The sequence below is a fragment of the Tetranychus urticae genome, chromosome 2 (assembly GCF_039701765.1).
Source record: "Tetranychus urticae isolate SD_2017Ah chromosome 2, NJAU_TeUrti_SD_1.0, whole genome shotgun sequence".
Lineage (NCBI taxonomy): Eukaryota > Metazoa > Arthropoda > Arachnida > Trombidiformes > Tetranychidae > Tetranychus > Tetranychus urticae.
The window spans coordinates 24796717-24817042 of NC_142959.1; the positions used below are offsets into that span (position 1 = coordinate 24796717).

The 20326-nt window shown below is 31.7% G+C and overlaps 4 protein-coding genes and 1 long non-coding RNA gene across 6 annotated transcripts; 2 read left to right on the forward strand and 3 right to left on the reverse strand.

The window, feature by feature from the left end:
- Positions 1 to 129: 129 nt before the first annotated feature.
- Positions 130 to 793, reverse strand: LOC107360523 (elongin-C). Its single transcript, XM_015927192.2, has 2 exons — positions 507 to 793; positions 130 to 415 (listed from the first exon to the last, which is right to left on the reverse strand). The coding sequence occupies exons 1-2, from the start codon at positions 658 to 660 to the stop codon at positions 225 to 227; spliced, it is 345 nt and encodes a 114-aa protein (XP_015782678.1). The 5' UTR covers positions 661 to 793; the 3' UTR covers positions 130 to 224.
- A 1761-nt stretch (positions 794 to 2554) lies between these two features.
- On the reverse strand, positions 2555 to 3154 carry LOC107360631 (elongin-C). The gene is made up of 2 exons (XM_015927326.3): positions 2932 to 3154; positions 2555 to 2845 (listed from the first exon to the last, which is right to left on the reverse strand). The coding sequence occupies exons 1-2, from the start codon at positions 3083 to 3085 to the stop codon at positions 2655 to 2657; spliced, it is 345 nt and encodes a 114-aa protein (XP_015782812.1). The 5' UTR covers positions 3086 to 3154; the 3' UTR covers positions 2555 to 2654.
- Positions 3155 to 3263: 109 nt separating this feature from the next.
- Positions 3264 to 4611, forward strand: Prosbeta1 (proteasome beta1 subunit). Its single transcript, XM_015927325.2, has 6 exons — positions 3264 to 3467; positions 3551 to 3618; positions 3683 to 3814; positions 3882 to 4011; positions 4086 to 4230; positions 4301 to 4611. The coding sequence occupies exons 1-6, from the start codon at positions 3354 to 3356 to the stop codon at positions 4420 to 4422; spliced, it is 711 nt and encodes a 236-aa protein (XP_015782811.1). The 5' UTR covers positions 3264 to 3353; the 3' UTR covers positions 4423 to 4611.
- On the reverse strand, positions 4446 to 7380 carry LOC107360632 (uncharacterized). 2 transcript variants are annotated; one of them, XR_001568341.3, is made up of 5 exons: positions 7149 to 7380; positions 6567 to 7068; positions 6276 to 6493; positions 5352 to 5869; positions 4446 to 5293 (listed from the first exon to the last, which is right to left on the reverse strand). It is a non-coding gene; the product is annotated as an uncharacterized LOC107360632 (long non-coding RNA). The 2 variants fall into 2 exon arrangements; XR_016199096.1 differs by having other exon boundaries at positions 6567 to 7099; positions 7149 to 7343.
- LOC107360629 (uncharacterized) lies at positions 5366 to 19704 on the forward strand. Its single transcript, XM_015927324.3, has 8 exons — positions 5366 to 5818; positions 6246 to 6440; positions 7707 to 7823; positions 8090 to 8215; positions 16523 to 16692; positions 16774 to 18269; positions 18338 to 18984; positions 19065 to 19704. The coding sequence occupies exons 1-8, from the start codon at positions 5366 to 5368 to the stop codon at positions 19194 to 19196; spliced, it is 3336 nt and encodes a 1111-aa protein (XP_015782810.1). The 3' UTR covers positions 19197 to 19704.
- Positions 19705 to 20326: the final 622 nt, after the last annotated feature.

A 20326-nucleotide genomic window follows, 5' to 3' on the forward strand; every position in this document is an offset into this window, starting at 1 on the left:
GAGAGAGTAAGAGAGAGAAGAAAATGAATGACTGTAACGTAAGATGTCGCCACAAGATGAGATCAATGAAGCGTTCTTCTTTGGTTCCGACCGTTTGAATCGCGAAATTTTAAATAAAATTAAGTTCAATTTGAATGAAAAATTCATTTTATTACGGTTTTAAGTAACACAATAATACTTCGTCCGTTGAGGGTTGATTTTATTGGCTGTTGTTGAAACTTTGCTCAACAATCTAAAAAGTTAGCAGCCATCAGTAACTCCAAAGCAACTTCTGGAGCAATTGGAAATTCGGGAATTTCAACGTCGCTGTTTGTGTATTTAACCTTGTATATAAAATACTGGCATACTTTTTGTAAAACATGAGATGGGATTTCTTTGAAGTGGACTTCATTTGTTTCATTTTCTGCGAATTGGCCTAAATGAAAGGAAAGGAAGGAAAGGAAAGATGAAAACAATTAGAGTTATAGCAATGCAGGTAAAATACACAAAGGGGATTCGGTACTTACCAGGACCGCTGAGCATAGCTTTTATGGTTCCAGAGGTTAAAGCATGTTCACGCTTTATGATGAATTCATGGCCATCTGAAGAAATAAGTTTTACATACATAGCATTTGGTCCTTCGCACCCTCCATATACACTTTCACCATTACCTTCGCCCATGTTGATGATGGAGTTACTTGAATAAACCGAAGAGTATCACAAAATGAAGAAAGACGAGGAAAGAAATGAGATGATTTTTAAAAAAATACCAACACAAATCTGGGATTTAAAAACAATTCACTCAGCTGACTGGTGTCAAGACGACTAATATTTTTTTGAAAAAAACTGGTTCTATTTATATGGTTTGTATCCGATGGAGGACAGCACAATCTCAGAAAGCAAAGAGTTTATCCTACTCTTTGGATTCCAAAGTTTGGAGGCAAGATTATCGATTTTAAGTTTAAGTGAAGATTGCCAGATAACCTCAACAAAATCACCAAAAATGAATAAACATTTGAATAGCCAGAGATAATAGCGTTAAAATTTCATATGCACCGGAAAAAAAACCTTCGATAAATTTGCTAATCAATTCAATTTCTTTATCCAATTCCAATTCCAATTAAAATATCCAATTTAATATCAATCATTATTCTGATGTTAATGTGAAAAGGGAAAATTTATTTAAAATACAAAATAGTGTCTCAAAATGATGATCTACTCTGAATATTTGATCAAATTGACCCATGTCAACCTTATCAAGAACCCACAGATGATAATGATGATGAATTGTTTGAATTGAAAAATGATTATAACCTAAAATTACAATTTTACTGTGAACAAAATTATTTCCTATCCAAAAAGGAGAGCAAATCTAGCCATTCAATATAATAAATTTTCTGCTTCTTTTCTGGACAAACATAAACTGACTTTTTACCTTGATTTCGTCTTGCTTTAATCTCTGTTGATTTACATTTCAAAATCAATCTTAAAAGTAAGGAGTAAGTGAAAAAAGCTATTTTTGAGTTAAGAGTAGGGACTTCGTGGGTTTTTAAGGGATAAAAATCGAGTCTATTATGCTATTAAAATTTTTCCCCGATTTACAGTTTCACTCTGTTGTAACTTTTAGTAGTTTTAACATGGACAATCAACCTGGTCATCATAATTTATATAAAATAACTTTGTTTTTTGAATGATGGAACAAAGTTTCAAAGTTTTAGATCAATGGCAAAAATCAAGAGAACTGTTGATAAATTGAGAAAAGTATTCGATTCATGTTGTGTACTAACAATTTTATGGAAATGAGTTTCATGAAAAAACCTGGTTCCATATTTGAACAAAAGGCGGGCAAAGTTTCAACTTGGACCTCAATTTTCTCAAAACTGTCGATCGGCTCCCGGTTGAGTCCCAACTCTTAACTAAGAAATTTTTTGTAATACTTACTCCTTTGAATCTAATTTATCTTATAAATTAGATTTCTTTATTAAGCAGTTAATTGCAATATTTCCTACTATTATTTAATACAAGAATGGAATCATAAATGAGGCTCAAGTTTCATCAACATATCATAGTGGGAACAAGATACAACATTGAAATCGAGTCTAATTCATTTTAAGTAAATAAGCTTTGAAACTAAATCATGATCATTGACTGATCTTTTTGCTAAAATTTGTGAATGTTTAATTTCCAATAATTTTGCTCTATGCTTCTTATTTTAAACCAGCGAATGTGATCTTTGATTTTCAAATCAAAGTTTAAGGACTCGTTTAGAAAAATCATGTTGAGCTGTTACGATATTTTGATTTTGCTTCAGCTAATTCAACAACCAGATGAGACCGAGATTCATTATTGTTGATGGTTAAAAGGCTAGATACTGACGATGATGAATATGAATTGTACAAAGATGCATTATTGGTTGAGATTAGCACATCAGTACCAACAGGAGGAGGAGAGGAATGGTTGTTATGATGGTGGGAATGAGATAAAGAAGCAACGCAACCCGGTTCTTTTGATTTGAGATTTTCTATTTCTACAAATCTTTGAGATAGATCATTCTATCAAATCAAATTAAGTTAGATTCAAATGAAAAAAACTTCACTTTATTATGGTTTAAAGTAACACAATAATACTTCGCCCACTGAGAGTTTAATTTTTGCTGGCTGTTGTTGCCACTTTGCTCAACAGTCTAAGAAGTTAGCAGCCATCAGTAACTCCAAAGCAACTTCTGGAGCGATTGGAAATTCGGGAATTTCAACGTCGCTGTTTGTATATTTAACCTTGTATATAAAATACTGGCATACTTTTTGTAAAACATGAGATGGGATTTCTTTGAAATGGACTTCATTTGTTTCATTTTCCGCGAATTGGCCTAAATGAAGGAAAGGAAGGAAAAGATGAAAACAATTAGAGCTACAGAAATGCAGATAAATTATATAAAGGGGATTCGGTACTTACCAGGACCGCTGAGCATAGCTTTTATGGTTCCAGAGGTTAAAGCATGTTCACGCTTTATGATGAATTCATGGCCATCTGAAGAAATAAGTTTTACATACATAGCATTTGGTCCTTCGCACCCTCCATAAACACTTCCCATATTACCCTCACCCATTATGACAATTAAGATGAGGATAGAAATATGATGAATTTAAATCGGAATTATTTCAACTCAGCTGACTGGTGTCAAGACTACTGTTTGTTTTCAAATAATTCTGGTTTTATTTATGATTTAAATATACGATGGAGGGCAGCACACTCTACCGTATGTGAAAACAGCTTATTCATTCCCCTCGCCAATTCTTAATCAATCCTAAACTGTATTTTGTTTACTTTCTAATTAATTACAACAATTTGTCGTTTTGAATTTGTTTTGTACCACGATGTCTTCACCATTTACATTAAATTGGGCTGATGATAGCCATGATCTAGAAAAAACTAATTCACAGTTTGATAGTTTGACACCTGATTATCTTAAGCATCCTCATAAAACTGGTGTAAGTACTTTTTTAATTTTTAATTCTGACTTTGATCGTTTAATTATTTGATTAAACTCCAAATATTTGTTATCCTTATTTAGACCACATTGATGGCAGCCAGCTATGATGGTGGAATCATGATTGCTGCTGATACTAGAACTTCAACCGGGTAATTTTTTTCTTTGTTTTATTTTCTTCATCTTTCACACTAATGCTTTTCTTTCATTTTTCAGAACTTATGTCGCAGGAAGGCTTACGGATAAATTGACAAAACTCACGGACAAAATTTATTGCTGCCGCTCTGGTAGTAGTGCAGATACTCAAGCTCTTGCGGCTATTGTTAAGTATCATCTATCATTCTACGAGTGAGTAGCTACGAAAATTTAAATTAAATTTGAAAATAATATGTTAATCTTTATATTTTCGTTATAGAGAAGAAATCGGAGAACCAGCTTCCGTTGGAGTAGCAGCCAATATTTTTAGAGATCTTATTTATCAGTATAAATATTCATTAACTGCTGGTATTATCGTTGCTGGTTGGGATAAGCGAGATGGAGGCCAGGTAAGATACTCTATTTCAAATTTGTTTTTTAAGAATTCATTTTTCATTAATTTCTCATGAATTTGTCCACTTAGATTTACCAAATTACTTTGGGTGGTATGTTGAAACGTTTGCCTGTCGCATTCGGTGGATCGGGTAGTGTTTTTATTATGGGATATGTCGACAGTACTTTCAAGCCTAATATGACTCGGCAAGAATGTCGTGATTTTCTCGTTAAAGGTAAATGAACCACTATTTCTGTATTTTTACTGTGTTTCATATTTTCCCATTTTTTCTTCCAACAAAATAGGTATAACTTTGGCGATTCACAGAGACGGGTCAAGTGGTGGCTGTGCTCGACTTGCAACCATTAATGAGAGTGGAGTTGAGAGAGAAGATGTCACTTATGATGAGTTGCCTCCTTTGATATAAATATCTATTGATTATAAATGATATTTAAAGTAAAAAAACAGTTCATCTTGAACTGAAAAATTTAATAAATGCTAAACATTTGAAAAACAAAATTTCTATTGTATGATGAAAATTGAATAAAAAATTAAGTTTGAGTTGCGAGCATTAAAAGCGTGTGCTCAAAGGAAACTTTCAGAATGATCAACATAATTGTGAACATCGCCATAATTATTCAAGTCTTCTTATATCGCGTACCTTTCTTGTTTTTCTTACTTTTCTCTCAATCAAGTTTTCTTGTTTACCAAGTTCACTTTCAGAAGCTTTGGAGCGAAAAGGTTCCAAGCCCGCCTAACCACAAAAATTGTAGAAAGAAGAAAGAAAGAAGTAAGAGCATTTTAAGGTAAAGTTGGACCTCAGGTAAGGCAGAAGTCAAGGTAGTAAAGACCCTCCTTTCTCTCCCTCTTCTTTTTGCTCCATCATCATACCATCCTCATCATCTTCTCTTTGGCTGATCGGAGCCTGGAATCCGTCCGTCTTTCTGTTACATGCGTGTAACACACTTTAAAAATAAAACTGAATAATCTTGCTACCAAATATTTTTGCTCCTCTTCTTCATCTTTATCTTTCTTCTCCTTTGATTCTTCATCTTGTTTTTTTTACTTCTTCTTGATTTGGTATTACTTGACTTGATTTTAACTATCCTTCTTCAACATGGCTTCAACGTATGTTTCCTTGAGTTTTTGTTTTAAAATGTGAAAAACAAAATGTGACTAATTGGAGACAGTTCGGTGTTCAAAATCTGTGTTGTTTTCCATCTGTTTAAGCGATCCATTTGAATGAAATTATCTTCACATATTGTATTCAATTTAAACACGCTTGTTGTCATCGTAACCTACAAAGTACGATCCAATCATTAAGTGATAATTTAAATGAAAAGTTTACAAATTTACCTGAGATCCTCAATATGATACGAGGAATTGCTGGATCTAAGGGTTTCAATTCGGATGATGATACCAGATTTTGTTTGTCTGATAATGAAATTGGACTTTCTTCTCCAAATGGGTTAAATTTTGATTCTCTTCCTTCTAGAGTTTCACTGACTCAAAGACTGGCCTATCCATATCAGTTCAAAAATAGTATTACTTCACCAGTTAATGGATTAAATTCAACAGTTAGTCAACAACAGTTAATCTCAGTGGATTATGATGACATTTGTACCGAATCAGAAGTTCTTAGTGTTGCTTCAACAAGTGCTCGAGTTCGTAAACCTCGAAAAATCAAGTTGAATCAAGGTTCCGGGCAAATAAATAATGGTGATCTACCAGTTTCAATTAATGGCTCCGGCTCTCGTCTTGCCAACTCCAATTGGATTAATTTAATCTTTGAACAGGCTAAAAGTGGAAACCTTCCTCTTCTGGTAAGTCCACTTGTTTGCATCTATTAGCACCTCCAACTGTTATTTTTGACACTACTTATGAGGGAGAAAAAGTAAGTTAGGGAATTAATTTATCCAAACCATATTAGAATAATCAATGAAATCATATAAAAACCAAGATCACCAAAAGTATCAATGGAAAACAAAATGAAACCTTTTGACAAAACAACGGTTGTCATTAGCTCTACATGGTTTGACAAACAACGAACGTATTTCGTTTGATTTTTTTAACTGATAACAAAATATTCTTATTAAATTTGTAGTCAGATTCATCTAAAAGTTTCCATTGACAGTCTGTTTTAATATAAAACAGATTGTATTCATTATAATAAACTTGAAATCTTTCGAAATCATTAATTCAAAGGAAAGTGCGATTAAAGCTCAATCATCTCTTCCACAAAATGAACAGAAACAAAACCTTCAAGGTATAACGACTTGCCTGATATCAAATTTGTGTGATGAAAAGGGTAATACTCTTTGGCATGTAACAGCTCGTTACAACCACATGCCATGTTTACGATGGCTTTGCTTTTTGCCTGATGGACAGGAGCCACTTCTAATACGAAATTATCAAAATTTACTTCCAGTTGAATCAGCAATCAAGGTAAGATTCTTGAAAAGTCATCATTTACCAAGTCAATTTGTGCAACATTAAGGCTAGAATATAAGGAAAATAATAAAAACTTCAATATTGCCGAGGCAAATCAATTAAAATTATCAAGTAACTTACTATTTACACGAGTCAAGTTGGTAATCAAAAAAGTGAAATTCAATTGTTAATGAAAGCTGATTACGGGCACATTCAGCTATTCCATACATTAACTATTCAGCCAATTCAAACAGTTAATGACTTTACGTTTACTTTCTTATTATCATCACCATGTGAAGCCAAGATGTAATGTTTCTTTGCAAATCTTTCGAATACATTTGTAAACTTCATTCCAACAAATATTTTCACCATTGGTTAATTTTACTCAGATTACATTGACAAAATCTGGTCTCCATTTTAGTTTAATTGGTTTCTCTTGTTTCACCATTTCTTGAGTAATTTACTTTAAAGTAGAATTTGCTAGTTACTTAAACACATCTCCATGAATATGTAAAAGTGAAGTAGATTTATCTTTTGATATGGATTGGCTCATACAGGTTAGCATAGTTGTTACAACAAGTTGTTAGGTGATGATTTACGGTCCAAGTTATATCATCATTTGGTATTATCAGTTGACGGTTACCTGTTATAATACACCAACAAAAAAGCAAAATCTTGATATATATCAATGAAGTGTTACATTTTTTTTTGCTTTCATCACACCTGATTGGAAAACATGAAATCCAGATTCTTTTAGTCGCTCTCTCCATTCCATAAACTAGTAGATACACATTTAAGGGAATGAAAATAATTCAATTACCAATGATAATAATGAGGAAACAATTTGAAACTAGCAATGGACATAAATTAACTGAACCGAAATAACAAGTCAATGTTCTCAATTTATAAAACAAACAAGCTTAAGCTAAAATGAAAACCACATGGAGCTAGAGTGACGAGAGAGTTGAAAAAAAGAGGGAAAGAAATAAGAAATGAGTTAAGGGGTAGCCATTTTGGTAACCACTTTTTTGAGTTATCTATTGAAGTATTTTTTTTTATTAAATTGAGTTAATGTTGCTATTAATTGTTCATTAACCAGAAGTTATTTATCCACCATTAACCATCTCTTTTACGATTAAGGGAATCCTTTTTAATCAATGTCACTATCCTAAATGTCCAATTTTAATTAAATTTTTCTTTTTGTCTTTTCTTCTCCATTTTTGTTCCCGTTGCTGGATCTTCTGCTGTTTTTTGCTGTTACCCTTTTTTGCAACCATCAAGAATGGCTCTTTTGAAGTTGTCCAATGGCTTATTAAAGCAACTGTTGTTAACAAAATGGTTCTTGAAAGTGAACCCGGTGAGAGAACTCTTCTTCATTTTACTGCAAAATGCGGACAGGTAATCAATTCTTTATTAATTAATTTACTTTAATCAAGTTTCTTGATTAGCTTCTAAACCTGATCTAACCACCTCTTTGATCTAATTTAACTTTTTCAAGGATCTCAATCCTCTTTTCCTTCAATACTTGATCTATCAACCCTTCAATCTAACTTTACCCATCCACCAAAAATCCACCAAAATATTTCTTTATATATTTTTTTGATAGTTAAAGTGTTATTCGTATCATTTATGTTCTTTCTTCTTCTGTTATCTGTTTCTTGTAGGAAGAAATATTGAATTGGCTTGTTGGATTCATGATATTCAATGGTGTAGATATTAATCAACGTGATATGCAAGGAAATACTGCGCTCCATTTTGCAGCCAAGTTTAACCAAACATCTTCCTTCAAAGTATGATAATCATCAATTTCATATACCCTATTTCAATTATAATATGCTGTTCATTATCACATAATCAAATTCATGGTCAATTTTACTTTCTTCACCTCAATAGTGTTTGATATCTTATCAAAAGGCATCAACTTCTGCCATTCATGATATTCTGATGAACAACTTTTTTGCTTCATCCAATCTGAATAGCAACAAATCATCAAAGGGTTGGTAACATCATTTAATGTAAATGGGCAAACCCTTTTAAAGAATGATGATTATCATGAATGTAATAGATTATCTAAAATTACCTTGACTCTCCTCACCTAATTTTTCTCAAGTCCATTTCGATAGTCATTCATTTCAATATCCGTATCTCTGATTCAGATGATATTCAAGATACTAATCTAAAATTCATGAGTGTAATCATCAACACCAATTACACCACAACATTGATTCCGGCAATCAAACAATTACCATACCATCATGTACCTCAATTCAATTGATTAAATAATTCAACTGACTGATTCCCGTAACAGTTGTATTTTTACACTATCAATGGGTTTGGCTATTGAGTCAAACAACTGACTAGCTTTGAATTATCAATTATTATTTGGCCTGATCTGATTGATTATCCAAAATGTAAAACTGAAAATTGATAAGATGAATGGAACACCAGATAATTGTCATTCAATTTAAACATCGACCTGATTATTGTTATCTGTGAACCTCTTCCATTATTAAGCCACTGTTTATTGTTAAATATTTTTGCTCCTTCAATAATATCATTTGATATTTCCATGCAACCAAACCTTTAAATTCATATCTTCATGTTCATCTCTATGCTTCTTCAATCTTGTTCATCTTCTTGCCTCGATATCAAAATGTTTCCTCCTTTAGGTAATAAGCCTCAGGTAAATCAATGAACAAACTAAATGGTGATCAATTTTGTTAGCTTCTCTCTCTCATACTTTTGACAATACTTATTCAAACAATTTATTTGAGGCCAAAAAATCGAGCGACATCTAAATGGTGATAAATGGTTTTACCTTAAGGCCTTTTTTAACTTGCTTCTGTAACCTAAACAAAATCACCAAGAAATTGAATAATCATTTGAATAGTCAAAGATAATAGCGTTAAAATTTCAAATTCACCAGAAAAAAAACCTTCGATAATTTTGCTAATCAATTCAATTTCTTTATCCAATTCCATTCCCAATTGAAATATCCAATTTAATATCAATCATTATTCTGATGTTAATGTGAAAAGGCAAAATTTATTCAAAATACAGAAGCCAAAATAGTGTCTCAAACTGATGATCTACTCTGAATATTTGATCAAATTGACCCATGTCAACCTTATCAAGAACCCACAGATGATAATGATGATGAATTGGTTGAATTGAAAAATGATTATAACCTAAAATTACAATTTTACTGTGAACAAAATTATTTCCTATCCAAAAAGGAAAGCAAATCTAGCCCACCATTCAATATTAAAAACCTTTCACTCTATTCCTTGTTTATCATCAGTCACTCCTTGAATTTTTTGCTACTTTTCTGGACACACCTAAAATTGGCCTTTTACCTTCATTTCGTCTGTTTTTTTGGTTCATCTATGCTTTTGTTTGACTGTTGAGGTGCAACGTTACAACCATGATAATGTAAAGCTAACAAAACAAAATGTATTACCTTCACATTGCCATCTCTCTGTAAGGCTAACCTTAAGGAATTTTGTGATTATTTTGATTTCTTTTTCCCTCCTTACCTTTTTTTTGTTTTATCTTGTTCATCTTATTCACTGAAGTATATTATTTGAGATCACGAGAAAGAATCATGATGAACCTGGTAAAAATCAGGTGTCAATTGTCAAAAGGTTGAAAAAAGTACAAGCAAAATTACTGATTGTTAAGCTACTTTTTGGCTATTTATTGAACAATTTTCTGAGCACTTCACTCAACCCTTAATCAGAAGCTCAATCTTGACTCTTTGACAGTATTGATGAGATGTTGAGATTATAATTAAACAATCAAAGAACCCAAAATTATTAGTTTAATAGTACATTGAAGAGTCCAATTAATCATCATCACCAGCAACAACAATAAATGTGCTCATCTTTTAATAGCACAACTTAAACATTATTGAGTTGAGATGATCAACAATTTAATTAAGTCAACGTTTGCAATTTACCCAAAAATTACCAATGAATTAACTGCAATTCAATTCAATGTGATAATAAATGTTTCTTGAAATTGAACAAATAACATTATTACCTTTCAATAAACTCAAATTGTTATTTGGGTTCATTTGAATCTTGTAATTTATTCAACTTGAAATGATAATTTTGATTTACTCACTTTTATTAATACTATTTGTTTGTATGTAAATTAAATCAGTGAATTTGTTGTTCATCTCAAATGAAATGAATACTAAAAGGCAATTTGATTGAATAATTATTGATTTTCCCTTCATTATAAGCAAATTAAATGAGCAATCTTGAAATGTTCAACTCAATTACCAATTCACTTTTTATTAACCATTTACAATATCTCATTTAACTTAAAGGTTTCAATGAAAATGAAAATCTAAATTCTGATTACATTGTAATCGATATTTTTACAATAATTAAAATCCATCAAAATTGATTGTATTTTAATCACTTCAAGTCAGTCCATCAAAAGCATCAACAATGAAGACTCACTTCACCTTCATCATCAGTTTCACTCTTCGTCTCATTGACTTTTTACATGGCAACGTGGTAAACTGAAGGATAAAAATTCATTACAAGACTGAACCATGAAGACAAATTCAAGGGAGAAGAAGATGTTTTGTTGTTGATGAGGATAAAGTATCTTGTTTTTTTACTTCTGTTGTTTAATGCTGAAAGAAAACTTGATTGAAAGGTTGATTGAAAAAATGTCAAAATATGGTTCAACGCATTTTTGCGGTAAATTAAATTCTCTTTTTTTCCTCTTCTATTCCCTGTTACCCTGAGTCCATTCTGATTATATCATTTTCATACCTTAAAGCATACCTTCTCTCTCCCATCCATCCTCAGGCCAATCATCCTGATGATCATTTTCATCTTTACATCTTTCTCTTTTCTTCTTGAAAATACATTTGATTAAATGTGGGGTCAATTGGATAAACATTGATTTCTGTTAATTAACTGTATCAATTGATTAGATGATTATTATCAAATATATCCAATCTTCCATTAACACAATTTCACCATGTAAACCTCCCAATGAGGTAAATCATTTAATCTACTCGGTAATACAATGAAACATTTAACCTTTTCATGTTTCTCATCTTTTTTCATTGAAGCCAATTTACATAAACATCTATTGAAATTTAATGATAATTTTGTATGCTTATTGGGCTTATTATACAAAGTATCTGATGGTTTTGTATTTTCATAGCTAATCACTTTTTATCACCTTTCATCTTGATTCTCATGTTTCTTGAAACAGTTAACATTTAATGTAATCAAAAGCTTCAAATTAATTGTTGCAAATATTTTAATCTCAACCTGAAGTAAAGTTTGATGATAAAGTGATAATAAAAAGCCTGAGCCAAATGAGCCTCACCCTGAAAAACATTATTATTAATAAATCGATGTTTTGCGGTGATTAGTAAATCAGAACTATCCCAGAACCAATCAAGCTAAGGTTAAATGTTAATATCAACATTAATATTGATTAAAATGAGAAGCAAAAATTTCCAACTTAAACCTCCAAATCAAATTGAAACATTCAATTATTACCTTAAATTACCACCAATGCCAATTACCTTTAAACTTTGACCATCTTTCAACTTTGCTACTTTAACCAAAGCTGATAAAAAGTCATCTTGATCATCAGCCAATTTTGACCCTCAAATCACTCCACACAATTAGCTAATCCATAGACCATTACCTTGATGCAAATGACAAAATTGTCTGTTTTTACCTTTGCTTTCGCTTTCGTTGGTTGCGTTTATGCTCGTGACAAGTTGATAGGCACAAAAAATGCTAATTATGCCCTTAAAATGGACGCTTTTTCATCTCAGGATATCCGGCATTGACGACAGTTGACTAATGCGGGGTCACTTGTTGGCTTCCTCCGTCCTCTTAGTCTGTTCATCCTCCTCACTCCTCATCATTATTTTTGCTTCACCAAATTTTACGTTTAAAAATCTTCTTCTTCTTTGTTGAACAGTCGGCCAAAGGTCTTGAAAAAGTGATTAACTTTTCCTTCTCATTTCACTCAACAATTGTCAACAACCTTGCTGTTTACCTGACAATTTAAATATCACATTTAATGATGATTATAATGAAAAGTTGATGACAGTTGATCTTCACTTGCAACTTCCCTTACCTTATCATCATCCAGTCAACGTCTTGAAAGTTGTAGCAAAAAACATTTTCATGGTTAGACTTTATTGTAACTTTAGCCTTTTCAATGGCCTTTCAAATTATCATTTGTTTTTTGTTTTCTTTACATGTTTTCAAGTTTTATTGCAAATCTTAACTGATTATCTCGATAAATTAACTATTATTTTGCCATTAAATGTTTACACCAACATTAGATATTTAATTGCACTTTAATTATCTACAAGTTTTTCAATTAAAATTATCTATTATTTTGCTTATCAATAATTTAGCTTTTAAATCTTTAACAAGATAAATGTTCACTTTTCACCTCTTTCTTTTCCCTGACTTCATGTGATTCTCTGGATAAGTTCATGTTGATAAGTTTAGCAATTTGTTCTCATTAAACTTTAACCAATCTTCATGGTCAATTATTATCAAAGTTTACCTCGTTAAAATGACATTTTTATAAGCTTAAGATCCTAATTAAGATCATGTAATATTAGAATCATCATTTCTCTTCCATTGAAAACCTGATTTACCTTAAAAAGTTATCTAAATAACAATTTCAAAAGTTGATGTTACTGAAAATTGCCCACAACATTCAATCAATTGACGAATTTCTAATTCCTTATTGATCAGATTCATCTTGATTACTAAAGATTCAAACACTGTTAATCTTCCTCTTGAATCAATGACCAATGAATCCTCAAAGTCTCGGATCTTCGAGCTCGGAACACTTTCGATATTCTTACTGTTTGTTCACGAATCTAACAGATTGTTTCCGAATAGTAATTGCACCAATTACTTGATGATTTCAAGCTAAATGTTGATGTGATTCTTGTTGAGTTTTACAATTAGCTCGATAAAATGTTGATTGTTTGGGGCAGAATTTTGAATATTTTTGAAGACATTTTATTGCAATTTTACTTCTCAGTTTGTTGATTCCAAATGATGATTCTTTTACTTCTCATAAATACTGTTCAAAATACATGTATTCATGTATTTATTATTCTGATGAAATATTAATAGCTGAAAATCAATGGAAATATTGATGAGGCAATATTTATCTTTAAAGGCAACTCAAATTGTCAACAAGTTTCACCATTTGTAACTTTGTATTTACAGCTAACATTGAGGCAGCTTAAAAATAAGATTGAAAGATTGAGTAAAAATTAATAAATATTCATCACAAGAGGATTTGAACGAGAGAAAGAAAGTAATTAAATAATAAACTGAATATAAATTGTTAATCATTGATGGACTCTGAAAAAACTACCTTTGTTGCATCTCAAGTTTTAAGCGTAAATCCAGTAGCAAAGTTGTTATTGCGATGGTTGTATCAACAAAACGGTAAGCTGAATCACGATCTCTCAGCGGCTTGCTCAAGTTAATTTCATCCTCTTTCTCTCTCTCATCATCATCATCATCATCTCTCTCTCTCTCTCTCTCTCTTTGAAAAACATATCAGCAAAGACAAGTTAGCAACTTGTTAAGCCACTTTGGATCTTAAAACGTGTGTTCAAATCTTAAACTTGCATCTTTTCCATTCAATATTATTCCTTTAAAATTTCAATGCAACTTGATTTTTTTGAATCTCTTTTCCATCACAATTGGTTTCCTTTGTATTTAATAATACCTGTTATTATTATCATGGCCATTTTATTTGCTATAAAAGGTTAAAAATAGGTTTGTTACCAGAAAAGCTACCTTTATGTATCATAAGCGCAACATCAATTGAAAATTAACATTGAAATATTTTCATGCCATCATCACAATTATTTTCAGACTTTTCATTTACTTCCATCCTGGTTATGATAAAGGCTAAACAAACATCTTGATATTTCTCTTTAAATCACATTCTAAATCATTCCTCATCACTTTCATTCACAACTTAACCAATTTCATGGTTCACCATTGAAAATTATTATCTTCATCATTGATTTTCAATCAACTTTCCATGAAACCTTAATGTCAACCAATTGTTAAATCAACGCTTTAACAATCAAGATAAATCACTAACACTTTTTTCAAGTAAAGGTAAAGCTTTACATTTTGAACCTTTTCATCTCAGTCATCAAGTTCATTACAAGATTAAATTGAAAACAATTAAACGGCAAATTTCAATGGCAACGGCCAAAGAGTAGCAAATGATGAGATGAATGAAAAAGATTTCTGATTTCTGGTTTTGCATTTTTGCTCTTGTTTCATTTTTCCAAATGAAAGAACGAATCAATTTTTGAAAACCTTTTTCATCCTCATCCTCATCCCCATCGGGTACAAAATAAACTGTTGAGCTACAACAAAATATATTATTTGTCATTCGGCGTCAAACTGATATTTCCTTAGGAATAATCTTGAAATTTTCAGCATAAACAAGTTTAATTACGAGTTTAATATTAGCCTTTTTATCAAATATTAAATGCAAGGCTTTCAAGCAAACAAACACATTGATAGACAATTATTGTATATATAACCTTGCAAAGATGCTGAAGATCATCATCATCATTATATATCCCCAGGTCATCTGACATTTACTCTGTCATTGCCATTAGCATCCCAAATAATAATAGTTAAAGTATCCAAAAAAGAAGTGCACACAAAAAATGATAATCATTATCATTATTATCATCATCATCGTTTTGTAATTGCAATTTACTTTTTTACTGGAAAAAAATATTTTCCTTTCATTTGTTCCTGTTCAGTTAAGGTAACAATTTAAGTAAAAAGCAAAAATTCAACTTCATTTTTCCAGCTTTTCTCAATTTCATTACTCATTTGTATTTCAACAAATACTCAGTTCAGACTATAATGAGAATGGTCATCTCTAAATGGAGATGAATTATTGCCGTCAAACTGATTTACCAAGAAACTCAAAACTGCAAAACTTAAGGTTGCTACCAAAATACGCATTTATACACATTTAGTGAAAAAATTATTGTTTTTTTTGAGTTACTTTCTTTTTCCATTTATATTTATACATTTCTCTCTCTCTTCATCATCCTCGTCATCATCTTTCTTCCCTCTGTTAACTTAATTATCTTCAAGTCAAAACACAAACCTAAACAATTAAAAATGTATCTCAAAAGTTGAGGTTCAATCTATTTGTTGCTGGTAAAAATGTTTTTTTTTTCATGAACCCTTCTGGCTATAATCATTATTTTCATCATATTTAAGATACTTTTTTTTGCTCTTCTTCATCTTGCCTCTTCTTGTTATGGACACAATCAATTTTGGTGGTTAATAAAATATCTCTGTACATTTATATGCATTCAACTTTTACATTATTAATTTTGCTAATTTATTTTCCGTTTTCAAGGTAATTCCCTGTTTATTTTTTGAAACTTTTATCAACAAATGATAACATTTTGTTACATGTATTATTACATTTGATAACTTGTTGAGTATCAGTTGATGAGGCTACAAGAATCTGTTCAAATTCCTGTGATCATCTTTTTTCCTCATCTTCTTCATCTTCTGGTTTGATGAATTAAAAAAAGTAATGAAAAACAACATGTTTTTCATATTGATTGCTATGGATAGCCTTTCAGCTAAGCTATCCTTAAAGCTAGGTAACGCCTCATCTTTCGCTCCAATTTAATAGGTTTACTCATGATTTTTTTTGGTGTATTACGCATTTAGCTATCAACGATCTGTCAAGGGTTAGTTAAGGTGAAATTTTTGTTGCTTGAGAAGGCAAAATTGTTCAGAAAGAGAGGAAAACAAGAAAAAATGTTGAGATGAGAAGAAAATTAAAAGACCAATTTTATGTGATTATCATCTTGTTGTTTAGCTTGAGGATGATGAAAATGATTAGTTGATAATAAAAAGCAGAAAATGGTTTTTTATCATCTGTCAAATTCATCAGTTTCAAACTTCATTGTAATCGGTTTAGATGCAAGCCTTTCCTTTCAAACATTCAATCAATTTACATTTTTGTATACAAATTAATGCTTTTCTTTTCGTTATTTTCACCAGATATTAGTTATGAACAATGGAGATCTGAAAGCTCGAAATAAAATGCGTTTAAGGCCAATTGATATCGCTAAAATGAATGGCTTTAAGGACTGCGTCAATTATTTAGCGGCTCTTGAGGCCTGCCTTTCACTTGCAGAGGAAAACATAGCTCTTGAAACTGAATTGTTGCAGTAAGTAAAAGTTTATTTATATTGACATTTTTTTTATTTAGATTTTGATTTTTCATTTTTACTTCTATTTTTGCATTCTAGTTATGGAGCTGAATTTACTGAGCTGGAGAAGTGTTTTAGTGAACTTTTACAGCTATCAAAATCGGATAAAGTTCAAATGCAAGGATATTTTGGTTCGGTTGTTGAGTCAATTGAACGCAAGTGGAAGCGATGCAAAGCCAAGAGCATTGGTATTCGTGGGGTTGCCAAACAAAGTCCACTCGATGTTTTTCAGTCTCATTTTTCACGAGTTTTAACTAATGGTGGACTTGCCGATCGCCATATATCTAATCAACCAATTGGAAATACCAGAAACTCTCGAGAAAATATTTTACTTCACAATCAAAGCTCATACAATCAAACATCTCATCATATTAACAATCAGTTGAACCAACATCGTTTTTATAACAGCCATCTTAATAATTCAGATAACATTGTCACAACGGATAGCAATGGTTATACTCATACGTATTCCGATCCTTTTGTTAAATTAAATAATAGCCATTATGCTGTTTCATCATCGGTTGATGCTGATTATGCTGTTCCATGTAAAACTCGGACAAGTAAATGTAAAAATGGAATGAATAAGAATGACGAGGCTAGAGGTGAAGATCATAGAGGGTTAAAGCAAAGAGGGCAACCTGAAGGGTCGTCAGTTTCATCAGTTTACCCTCAATCATCGAGCATTTATGAATCTTTTAAACGTCCATCAGTTGAAAATGGTGCTGATGACTTTGGTGTGATTGATGTTGATGAAGATGATGATGATGAATTATCAGGTTATAGTAGTCTTAAACTTAGACCTGAAATTCACACTGCATCTGGAAATAAAGATTGTCTTCCTTCAAATAGGACGATTGACGGTTCTCCATCTGATCACAGTCACCAAACCAAATCTCCTGAAACAACTACTAGTGATGAAAGAGGCAGTAAAGTTGACGAGGAAGCTGATGATGAATCGGAATCTAAATCAAGTCCTTCTAGAAGTAGTTTAGGATCCAAAGAGAGTCGAGGTTCAATTGGAAACACTGAACTCTCTGAGGTTGAATCAAAGATATCGGAAAGCTCAATGATTGGTTCAGTTTCAATGAAGGAAAATGACTCTGGTGTTGGTGAAATGGATTCTAATTCTGGTTCTCGAAAGCGAGGATTTCTTCATAAATTTTCACTCCGTAAATGGACCTCATCATCTCCCTCGAAGCCAAAAAAGAGCTACTCAAAGGAGACGCTTCTTCGTTCAAATGTTTCAAATGAAAATTTGAATGGAGTTAACGAAATTTCAAGTAAAACGTTAAAATCAGGTGTCAAAAGTGGTAACAATGATTGGTGGCCGGGCGATTCTAGTCACGAAATACATGGTAAAGATACTAATGGTCACAATGATTCCAGTGAACCTTTAATGGAACCTCAGTCAGACAAACAATTATCATCATCCAACAATTATGTGACAATTAACAATTCTACCTCGTCAACTAAAGAAGAAACTGATTTTCCTAGTTCCTCAAAACAAAATTCATCCTCCGGTTCAAGTGCCAATAGTAAGTCTTAGAATTGACTTTTTTTCTCGTCGGACTATTAATTTTCATTTTTTCATGTTTTTCTTTAGATTATTTCAAAAACAATGAGATCAAGGATAATCCTTATCAACCTAAAGTTTCCTGTAAAAATGCTGATAAATCAAAAGCATCTTTAAACACAGTTAAGCTTAATTACAGTCGATTAAAAGATGACAAGATACGCTCAGTATCAATGGAAGCTCTTGATGTTTATCCAGCAACTGAATCTCAACTTACTCTAAATAACTCATTGCCAGGTGCCAATGATGTCCACAAAAGTGCCAATCACATTTCATTTGACAATTCAAAAATTAAAATAAGCTCAATTTTAAAGGGATCAAAATTAGCTGCTGAATCAATATCAAAAACTGATAAAAACGTTGATAACCTGGAAGTCAATGACAGGCAAAGCCATTATAATCAACATCAAATAGCGTCAACTCAAGCCATCTCTACAACTTCAGTATCACTTGTATCCTATGAATCACCTGTGACTTTAACCTCTGCTCAAAGCGTTCCAATCTTATCCAATAGCGTCTATGGTGTTAAACATGTAAAGAAAGCTAAAATCAAGGAGCTTTCACCTTTAACCTACGATGAACCATTATCTTTACCCTCAACCAGTACCTCAAATCCATCATCGCCTAAATTTATAGAAAGCCGCAAAAAAATGTTTGAAAAAGGGCCGGGTAATAAAGTAAGTCGATTGTAACTCTTTCAAAATTTGTATTCCGTCATAAATTGTTTACTAATCTCACCAATTTATCAAATTTTCAGAATGCGAGGGGATTTCGCCGGCGAAGGAATGGCAGTCGAGCTTGGTATGATGTTTCAGATGATGAAGATGGTCTCGTCTCTCAAAAGATCAATAGAGACACCGTAAATGAGGAACAAGAATTAGTCGAATAATCTTGTTCTGATTGCTATAATCAAGATGTTTCAACCTGCCTTGATATTTATTAATACAAGCAAAGGAAAATTAAATGGAATATAAATAACTCCATTTGAAATTATTACTTCTCAACGATTTATCTCGTTCTTTTGAAATGGAATTGAGAATATCGCTTAGCAATTTTAAAATTTTTCAACATTACATGTGGATCAACTCAACAATTTAAAGTTTTATTTTTTCATCAACTTCCCTTTGCAACTTTTCATGTTTCCAAATTTTAATAAGTTTATATTTGGAATATTTTTTGGTCTAAATCTCAATTCTTTGTCCTTAATCAATTCATCCCGGTGAAAAGACAAAGAATGCTCCAATCATTGCAAGAAAAATTCCAAACTCACAATTTTCATTAACAAATGTATATAACTCGTTTTAATGTCTTACTGCCAGCATAATCGTTGGAATATTTTCATTGCGATGAACTAATGATTATTGAATGAAATAAAAATTTGTTGTAATAAACAAAAACATCTATCCATCATTGTCGATTCAAGATAAATGTTTTAATTGTTTCATGTAGCTTTAACCAAAATAGAAATTGGAGAAGCAATATTTCTGTAAATTGAGAGTTGATTATAAATCTTTATTGAAATTACTTTTGAATGACCCAAGTCTTATGGCGCATTCAAAAGTAATTTCCGTAAAAAGAGAATGTAAAACCAGCGCATAAAGTTAGCACGCCCCATGGTTTGTCTGTGTTTTTTTCGTTTGGCGAATGACATTTAAAGCTCATTCTTTGAGAGTGCAAACTTTTTCAGATTGATTGATACGTGTTTCAAGTTGAAAACTAAAATCAAAAGAATTTTCGTGGCATGAGTTATGGACATGTAACAAACACCAACCAATCTGAAAAAATTTTGCTCTCTCAAAGAATGAGCTTTGAATTTATTCTATTCAACTAATCTAAAGATTTTTGAACTTTAAACCGGCATAATTAATGACTTGACATCGTAACAACGGAATGAATTAAACCATATTGATTGTTTGAAACACAGGGCACTTCAGCTATTTTCATCGATGTTAAATGGCTATTACTTGGCCTTTAGAGACTTAAAGACGCAATAATTTATTATGCAAATTTCGTGAATAC

Bases quoted from the DNA above. Each gene is read 5' to 3' on its own strand.
- LOC107360523 (XM_015927192.2), bottom strand. From the start codon at position 660: ATGGGCGAAGGTAATGGTGAAAGTGTATATGGAGGGTGCGAAGGACCA. The intron at 416-506 runs GTAAGTACCGAA...CCTTTCATTTAG, and splicing joins AGCTATGCTCAGCGGTCCTG to GCCAATTCGCAGAAAATGAA.
- LOC107360631 (XM_015927326.3), bottom strand. From the start codon at position 3,085: ATGGGTGAGGGTAATATGGGAAGTGTTTATGGAGGGTGCGAAGGACCA. The intron at 2,846-2,931 runs GTAAGTACCGAA...TCCTTCATTTAG, and splicing joins AGCTATGCTCAGCGGTCCTG to GCCAATTCGCGGAAAATGAA.
- LOC107360629 (XM_015927324.3), top strand. From the start codon at position 5,366: ATGATACGAGGAATTGCTGGATCTAAGGGTTTCAATTCGGATGATGAT. The intron at 16,693-16,773 runs GTAAGTAAAAGT...TTTGCATTCTAG, and splicing joins CTTGAAACTGAATTGTTGCA to TTATGGAGCTGAATTTACTG. The intron at 18,270-18,337 runs GTAAGTCTTAGA...GTTTTTCTTTAG, and splicing joins CTCCGGTTCAAGTGCCAATA to ATTATTTCAAAAACAATGAG.
- Prosbeta1 (XM_015927325.2), top strand. From the start codon at position 3,354: ATGTCTTCACCATTTACATTAAATTGGGCTGATGATAGCCATGATCTA. The intron at 3,815-3,881 runs GTGAGTAGCTAC...TTTTCGTTATAG, and splicing joins TATCATCTATCATTCTACGA to AGAAGAAATCGGAGAACCAG. The intron at 4,231-4,300 runs GTAAATGAACCA...CCAACAAAATAG, and splicing joins TCGTGATTTTCTCGTTAAAG to GTATAACTTTGGCGATTCAC.